The 8,536-nt window shown below is 54.0% G+C and overlaps 1 protein-coding gene across 1 annotated transcript; it reads left to right on the top strand.

The window, feature by feature from the left end:
* Positions 1 to 2,625: 2,625 nt before the first annotated feature.
* LOC123181973 (pyrophosphate-energized vacuolar membrane proton pump) lies at positions 2,626 to 8,000 on the top strand. The gene is made up of 4 exons (XM_044594398.1): positions 2,626 to 3,046; positions 5,602 to 6,556; positions 6,648 to 6,734; positions 6,848 to 8,000. Exons 1-4 carry the CDS (start codon positions 2,764 to 2,766, stop codon positions 7,848 to 7,850), a joined length of 2,328 nt encoding a protein of 775 aa, XP_044450333.1. The 5' UTR covers positions 2,626 to 2,763; the 3' UTR covers positions 7,851 to 8,000.
* Positions 8,001 to 8,536: the final 536 nt, after the last annotated feature.

Raw genomic sequence — 8,536 nt, 5'->3', positions numbered from 1 at the left:
TTTTGAAAAAAATGTTTTTTATTATTTTGCAGATTTTCAAATTTTGTTCAAATTTTTAGAAAGATCAAGCTTTCAATTTTTTTTGAAATTTTCAAAAACTTCAGAATTTCGAAAAATGTTTAATTTTTTAAAAAATATATTCATTTTTCAAAAAATTGTTCACAATTTTTAAATTTTTGGTTCACTTATCTGAAAAATACCGGTTGCTACAGTACCGACGGGCATATCTAAACAGATGCAAGCTGCCAACTATACCTGGCCATGGGCCAGGCCGGGCCGGGCTTGGACCGGGCCTAAAAAAGCCCACGACAGAAAATTGAGGCCCAGGCCCTCCCAAACCCTACCATCAGGCCTACTTTTCAAGCCCAAGCCCGACCCATCTGGTAAAAAGCCCTGAAAAGCCCTTAGGGCTTAGGGCCGTGGGCCGGGCCTCTTCCTTAAAATGCCAATATGCCAAGCCCAAGCCCGTCCAAGCCCTGCTGTTGGGCTCAAAACTCAAGCCCAAGCCCGACCCACAGGCAAGCCCATCGGGCCTAGGCCCTGGATTTTAGGGCCGGGCCTGGGTGGGCCGACAGGGCCGGGCCGGAGATGGCCAGGACTACTGCCAACACAGAGTCTCAGCTTAGCATGTCTCAGCACATACACCGCTACCAAACAGCAGCAAATGCATGTACTCAGCATGTATCAGAGGAGACAACCATGCTAGGATGGAAATGCTACCAAACACACCCTTATATACGAGTAGTGAACCAACACAAATGGGCGAGGATGCCCAACAACATATGACAACGAACAATACCGTCCGGGCAGACGTTGCATGCAAGCGCCACCCCGACACATGACGGGTCCAGCAAACGACGTGCTGCTGACCCGGCCTCTTGTCATCGCAAAACACACACTCATGGACATCAAAGCCGGGTGGCCTGACGCTCTACCCACAACCGTAGAGCCCTCTACAAGCACTCGGCTGGCGTCACAACGAGTCGGGCCCTCGCCCACAACCGGGCGACGCGAGCCAACTAACCCGGCACGGGCCAGCAACGCTGACAAGCAGTCCCGGCCACCAAACCACACGCGGGTGTTGCGCGATTGAAAACACCATGCGACGGTGGCCCCATATGGTGGGGTCACCTACTACAGGTAGGGTCAAGGACCTGACATCTAAGACCCATCTAGGGTCCCACACCATCGTTGCTAGGTCCCTAGACCATAGGCGCATTCGGATGCGTATGACAAGAAGTCCACTCGGACGCACCGATGACACTCGGGCGTCTTCCCTCCAGTCGGCCCAACCACCACCACTCGGACAAGGAAGGCGAAGGGGCGGCGTGGGAACTGCAACGGTCGAGTAGTCTTAAGTCAGGGTTTAACCATAGTCATGGCTACCGTTACCTGTAACTGCCATAGTTATGACTATTAAACTAGTAACTGTCGTAGTTATACCTATTAAACGACCCTTGTAACGTGGGAGTAAAAGGGCTGCGGCACACTCTATATAAGCTACCCTCTTCCTCCTAAGCAGGGGTTAAGCACTCCTTGTAATCATTCACCCCAAGAGAAAACAAGCCTCAACGCACGAGACGTAGGGCCGTTACCTCATTCGAGAGGGATCTAAACTCGCAAAAACTGAGTGGCACACCTGCGTCGCAGTTAGGCTGTGCTCCTCTTTCGCACCCCTAGTACTCACTGTCAGGATCGAAACCCTGATACCGTCCAAGCCCGCGGTCAACTCGCCATGCACCTCTGAGGTAGGCCGCCTGAGCAGACCGAACAGCGGGGAGAGCCCCAGGAGCCAGCCGGGCGGTCCTCGTCGGGTGAGGACACCGACAGGCGGGTCCAACCGGGCCGTCGTGCATGAGCTTCCGCAAGGAGGTGCGACGGAATGCCACCGCATTACGGTGGCTCCGTGCGCGTATACCCGTCATGGACCATTGGGGTGGGTCGCCTGGATCCGCGCCGTCCAGATAGACCGGACGGTGCGAAGAGCCTTTGAGAGCGGGTGGGGGGTTGCTCTTCGCCATCAAAGGCTCTAGCATCTTTTAGGCCTTGTACAATGAGAGATGCTTAGAGGGATGCTTAGAAAAATAAACCGAGATTTTCTGAAGCACCGGTGCCTATTTCTACAGAAAAGATGCTTAGTTAAGCGTCTACCCAGTACAAATAAGTACCGGTGCTTAAGAAAAGTCTGGTTTATTTCTCTAACCACCTCCCATTATACAAGGCCTAATGCACATGCACTTCTTCTGCATGGCTTGGAAAAACCGACCATATTACGACAACAGCTTCTCGGTTGTTTCGGTGTAGAAATTGATTGGTTGGAGCCGAAGGAAACAACTTGGTTCGCCTGTTCCTTTGTAACACTTGGAATCGGCTGGCTCTAGCTACTGTATTGACCTAATGTTTGTTGCACCTTAGGTATGCACTACACTCACAACTTCGGCTTATTTTAGTCGTTTCTATTCGAGGGTTGAAGATTATTACTACTACACACCACATGCCCTGGCGACGAAGCAGCCTATGTTACCCCCCTGCTAAGCTAACCGTACACCGTACAGCGCACCTCCTCAAGTCAATAACCATACTCAACGGTGACCCCGTTGCTTAATACCGCCTACTCTAGGAGGAGGAAGGCAGTTGCTCTCGATCTCGCGAGCCTTGCCGGTTGCCACGCTCACAAAATCCTCAACAACTTGCCATATTTCAAGCCCCCCTCTCTCCTTCTATACTCTTGCTTCTTTCCCGCTGGTTCCTGGGGCGCGCGCGATGGGCTTCTCCGTGGCCGACGCGGTCATACCGGCGTGCGCCGTGGTCGGCATTGCCTTCGCGCTCTGGCAGTGGTTCCTCGTCGCCAAGGTGAAGGTGTCCGCCTACGCGCCGGCCGGTAACGGCGTACACGGGCGGCCAGTGTTCCGGACGGAGGACGAAGGTGGTGAGGATACCCGTATCGGCGGCGGTGGCGGCGGCGAGAGCGACGACGAGGAGGATGGAGGCGACGGCCCGGCGGCCGTGGCCAGATGCGCGGAGATCCAGAACGCCATTTCCGTCGGTGAGTTCCATTCGTACTTATCTTGAGTTTCTTCTGCGGGCTCCTTCAATAGCGGGGTTTCAAATTCACTTCATGCTTTTCAATTCAAATCCAATTCATGGTCTTCAATAGCGTATTGTTTGTTTAGCCCTTGTTTTTGGATCGCTACTGCAGCGGGATTAATTTTGTTTATCCAATTTTGTACTGTATGAAGTAGTAACATTTGACCTTTCACAAACACATATATGAAGACCAACATGTTTAATAATACTACAGTACTTATATAAAGGATATTTCACTCGTGTAAACTAATTAGTCACCTCGTAAAAAAATCATCTTCAAATTTGGCACGGTGGTGCAGAATGCCACAGTTCAGATAATTTTTCTTTGCCGTCAGCTTCGATGTATTTACGTTTTCAAGAAATTCCTGATCTGGACTTTGTAAACTGGTCATGTTCAACTCTAATCGAATGCAATCAACTGCACAATCCCCTCATCCAGAGTTCTTTACAAACGTGCTGGATGTGGAACTTGCTCCGAAATAGACGAAACACTTTATCCTGATGTTAAGCAAAGATGCACTGTCAAAACCATTGACCAACGGTAGATGATCAGCTCAAACACCTTGCTGCTGACATAATTTATACGCCACAAGTCAACTCTGAGGAAATCCAGGCCATTGGAAAATTAAATATGCTTGGTTTGTGACTTGCTCCTCCTTCACGAAAAGATGCTCTGTCAAAGATTTGACCAAGTAGTGGTGGCACCTAACCTGGCACGTGTTCGACGGGCCGCCGGAGACGCCATATTGTTACAACTTTTCTGTACCCCATCCTGTCTACTTAACCTATTTCTTTGATTAACTTCATCGACTTTGTAATAGCCTCCTTGAGCTGTTCTTACTGCTGATTGAGCATATAGTTACTGGAGCACGTTTTAGAGCCGGGTAGGAGCGTTATCTTTTCCATTTGGACGAAAGAGATAAAACATATACTTGAACCGGACTTGGGTACGCCGCGGCGCCTGGAGGCGAGGCGGAGGCTTGACCGGTGCGGGTGCATGGTCCCAGGCGCCGGAGTTGGTGGGCAGGGTGCAGAGTGGTAATCTTACATCTACGCTACGGGCTAGGGACGAGAGTTTTAACATAAGGGCATCTACAACAGGGCGCCCTAAATCCATTTTAAATGTCTGGGCGGACGACCCGGTCACAAAAATTCGACTCGAACAGACATCTCAAACGGGTCTCGAACGCTCTGACCGCTCATATCTAGTCTAAATATGGGGCGAATATGGAGGTGTCCGGACGCGCGCGTGCGTGTATGTCACGTCGGACCCGGCCCATGCTAGCCCACCCGATCTCACATATATTTCTCCCCGTCCACTCGCAGGACAAACCCTAGCCACTTCACTCCATCCCCCTCCGCCACCTAAGCTCTCGTTCGGCGGGCAGCGAATTTGACCCCGACCAGTCCGGATCCATCGACTAGGGTGACATCCCGTGCGGGTTGGAGGAGGCATTGGCCGTCCGCATTACACTCCGTCGCTCCCGGGAGGACAACGCCTGGCCGACGACAGGATCTGTTCGGCGCGACTCCATAGCGTCGGTGCATCGGGCGCTCGAATCCTCCAAGGCTGGGTCATTGCGGCCCCGGGAGCTTTCAAATCACCCCTTCCCCATCACTGCTCCGACGGAGTATGAGTCCCACCGGGAACGGTGTGTCTGCCATGTGAAGGAGAGGATAAGGGCGGAGGAGGCCCGCCTCGCTGCCGACATGGAGGCGGCGCGGGCGGCCGAAAAGGAGGAAGCCATCCGCGCCCGCATTGTAAAGAAGCGGCAGCGGGGGAACACCCGTGCCCTCACCCGAGAGCAGAATCGGGCGGTCTGTGCCATGGCCGGACTGCTACCCAAGGAGGAAAAGGAGGACATCCACGGGTCGGACAACTCCGGCTCGATCCCTACTGCGTCTTTGACCGGTACTTCTGCTAGAAGGACGGGAAGGGCGTGGGCAAGGGCAGCCGTGGATGATCTTCTTCACCATAACCAAACATGTCAAAGTTTGTTAGTCCGATTGTATGTAGTGATGTAGCAGCCGGACGATGTGTGTATGCATCGTCTACGTAGTTGCATGAGTTTGTATGGATTTGAGGTATGCTAATTGAGGCGTCTGGTTATGAGGGGTCAAATTTGCCAAGTCCGGATGTAGATGCTCTAAACTTCCTAATTAATTCTGTCCTCCCACCTCTCTCTAAATTTCACCTGGATGGGCACCTTCTTCCCCCCATCTTTAATCCTATTTCTCCACATTAGTTAGTCTGCTGAAAAATTACTCAATTTGATCATTAGTACTGCAACCAAGTGTTTCTGTTAATACCTAAATTGTTGACTTAAGTGTTGAAAATCAAAGAACATGTATTACTTTTCCAGGTCCTGCATCGTGTGTTATACATCACACTCACTGAAACTAGTATATCTGTTTTCAAACGAGTATAACCAGCAAAGTTTCCATTTGAAATTCGTCATTGGTCCGTCTATACTCTTGACAACAATTCGAGTAGTGACGTGTCAAATATTGCAGGAGCAAACTCGTTCCTTTTCACCCAATACAAGTACCTCGCGGCCTTCACGGTGATCTTCGCCGTGGTCATCTTCCTCTTCCTGGGGTCCGTGCACCGCTTCAGCACCGCCAGCCAGCCGTGCCAGTACACCAAGGGCAAGACGTGCAAGCCGGCGCTGGCCAACGCGGTGTTCACCACAATGGCCTTCCTCCTGGGCGCCGTCACCTCCGTCGTGTCGGGCTTCCTCGGCATGCGGATTGCCACGTTCGCCAACGCGAGAACCACACTGGAGGCGCGCCGCGGCATCGGCGCGGCCTTCGCCACGGCGTTCCGGTCCGGCGCCGTCATGGGGTTCCTCCTGTCGTCCCTGGGCCTCCTGGTGCTCTACGTCGCCATCAAGCTCTTTGGGCTCTACTACCACGACGACTGGGAGGGCCTGTACGAGTCCATCACCGGCTATGGGCTCGGCGGCTCGTCCATGGCGCTGTTCGGGAGGGTCGGGGGCGGCATCTACACCAAGGCGGCGGACGTTGGCGCCGACCTCGTCGGGAAGGTGGAGCGGAACATACCCGAGGACGACCCGAGGAACCCCGCGGTGATCGCGGACAATGTGGGCGACAACGTCGGCGACATCGCCGGCATGGGCTCCGACCTGTTCGGGTCCTACGCCGAGTCCACCTGCGCGGCGCTGTTCGTGGCATCGATCTCGTCGTTCGGCGCCGACCACGACTTTGCGGCCGTGTGCTACCCCCTGCTGATAAGCTCGGCTGGGCTTGTGGTCTGCCTGGTCACCACGCTCTTCGCCACCGATTTCTTCAAGGTCAAGACCGTCCGCGGGGTCGCGCCAGCGCTGAAGCTTCAGCTCATCATCTCCACCGCGCTGATGACCGTCGCGGCCCTCGTCGTCACCTTCGCCGCGCTCCCGGCCAAGTTCACCATGTTCGATTTCGGGGAACAGAAACAGGTCAAGAACTGGTAAGCCCTCGCCGCCGAGTCTCCCTGTGCATGCATTTTGCCACTGATGGATCAAGTTAAGGTAACTAATGGCCGGCGTTGGCAATGGCAGGCACGTGTTCTTCTGCGTCGCCATTGGGTTATGGGCGGGTCTGGCCATCGGTTTCACCACAGAGTACTTCACCAGTAATGCTTACAGGTAATTAATTTACTATTCGTTTGTTAATCCATTTCGTTTGTCGACGTGAGATAGTTTTGTGCTCATTGGGAAACTTTCGGGTTCGGAGTGATTAAACCTTGTGGGTTGCGCAGCCCTGTTCGGGACGTGGCCGACTCTTGCAGGACCGGCGCGGCGACCAACGTCATCTTCGGGCTGGCGCTCGGCTACAAATCCGTCATCGTGCCCGTGTTAGCCATCGCCTTGTCAATCTACGTCAGCTTCACCCTGGCATCGATCTACGGCATCGCCATCGCCGCGCTCGGGATGCTCAGCACGGTGGCCACCGGGCTGGCCATCGACGCCTACGGCCCGATCAGCGACAACGCCGGAGGCATCGCGGAGATGGCCGGCATGAGCCGCAGGATCCGGCAGCGGACGGACGCCCTCGACGCCGCGGGCAACACCACCGCGGCCATCGGCAAGGGGTTCGCCATCGGCTCGGCGGCGCTGGTGTCGCTGGCGCTGTTCGGCGCGTTCGTGAGCCGCGCGGGCGTCACGGTGATCAACGTGCTGAGCCCCAAAGTGTTCGCGGGGATGCTCGCCGGCGGGATGCTCCCGTACTGGTTCTCGGCGATGACGATGAAGAGCGTGGGCAGCGCGGCGCTGAAGATGGTGGAGGAGGTGCGGCGGCAGTTCAGCACCATCCAGGGGCTGATGGAGGGGCGCGCCACGCCGGACTACGCCAGCTGCGTGAGGATCTCGACGGACGCGTCGCTGAGGGAGATGATGCCGCCGGGGGCGCTGGTGCTGCTGGCGCCCCTCGTCGTCGGCACTTTCTTCGGCGTCCACACGCTCGCCGGCCTGCTCGCCGGCGCGCTCGTCTCGGGCGTGCAGGTGGCCATATCTGCTTCCAACAGCGGGGGAGCCTGGGACAACGCCAAGAAGTACATCGAGGCGGGTGCGTCGGAGCACGCCAAGTCCCTGGGTCCCAAGGGCTCGGAGGCGCACATGGCCGCCGTGATCGGTGACACCATCGGCGACCCGCTCAAGGATACGTCCGGGCCGTCGCTCAACATCCTCATCAAGCTCATGGCCGTTGAGTCGCTGGTCTTCGCGCCATTCTTCGCGGCTCATGGAGGCCTCATAGTCAACTGATCACACATTGCAGCAGGGATATATACATGAATGTCTGGTCTGAGAATATCATGATAGGATTGATATGGAATATTAGAGGCTTAGGTCAACCCCGAAAAATGTTGTGACATTATTGCTTAGTGAATTGTTTCTACTAAATGAATTGTCTCATGTGGTTAGCTTGGTTGGCCTAGAGAGGATATTTGTTTATTTCGCCCGATGACAGATGAAACCCACAAGCAAAGAGAGGACGTGGCGATGATCATGCTTCACTAGATGCCGCGTAGGTTATTGGACCAGTCAACGAAGTGTCATGCAGATAGCATACAGAGCTCTACGGTGAGTCAATGACAAATCACCGCTACATGTATTCAATAACTATAATGAGCGTATTATGAAGACCAGTGTACAACATAGTCCACCAAATTGTTTCTAAATGTTTGGACCGGACAATTCAAACAACTAAATTTGTGTGGACTGATTCGGAGGTCCGGAATCTTACAAACTGGATTCAAACATATGAGAAGTTTGCGGGTTGTCCGGACCTTCGCCACATACGCATATGACATGGCCGGCCCATCCAAAACCCTTGGTCTATGTGTTTCTTGTTACAGAATCTCGGATCCACTAACACCAGCGTTTCTGACCTACTTGCGTCAAGAGGCCCAACCGGAGAACAACACCAGTTTTATGAGAAGCCTTGGGCT

Source organism: Triticum aestivum, chromosome 1D, assembly GCF_018294505.1.
Source record: "Triticum aestivum cultivar Chinese Spring chromosome 1D, IWGSC CS RefSeq v2.1, whole genome shotgun sequence".
Classification (NCBI taxonomy): Eukaryota; Viridiplantae; Streptophyta; class Magnoliopsida; order Poales; family Poaceae; genus Triticum; species Triticum aestivum.
Note: the sequence above shows the minus strand (reverse complement) of the source record. Positions and strands in the feature narration are given on the sequence as shown.

What these genes read in the sequence shown, in the direction of transcription:
- LOC123181973 (XM_044594398.1), top strand. Translation starts at nt 2,764, where the DNA reads ATGGGCTTCTCCGTGGCCGACGCGGTCATACCGGCGTGCGCCGTGGTC. An exon ending in CCAGAACGCCATTTCCGTCG is followed by an intron (nt 3,047 to 5,601) that starts GTGAGTTCCATT and finishes CAAATATTGCAG; the next exon opens with GAGCAAACTCGTTCCTTTTC. An exon ending in TTCACCAGTAATGCTTACAG is followed by an intron (nt 6,735 to 6,847) that starts GTAATTAATTTA and finishes TGGGTTGCGCAG; the next exon opens with CCCTGTTCGGGACGTGGCCG.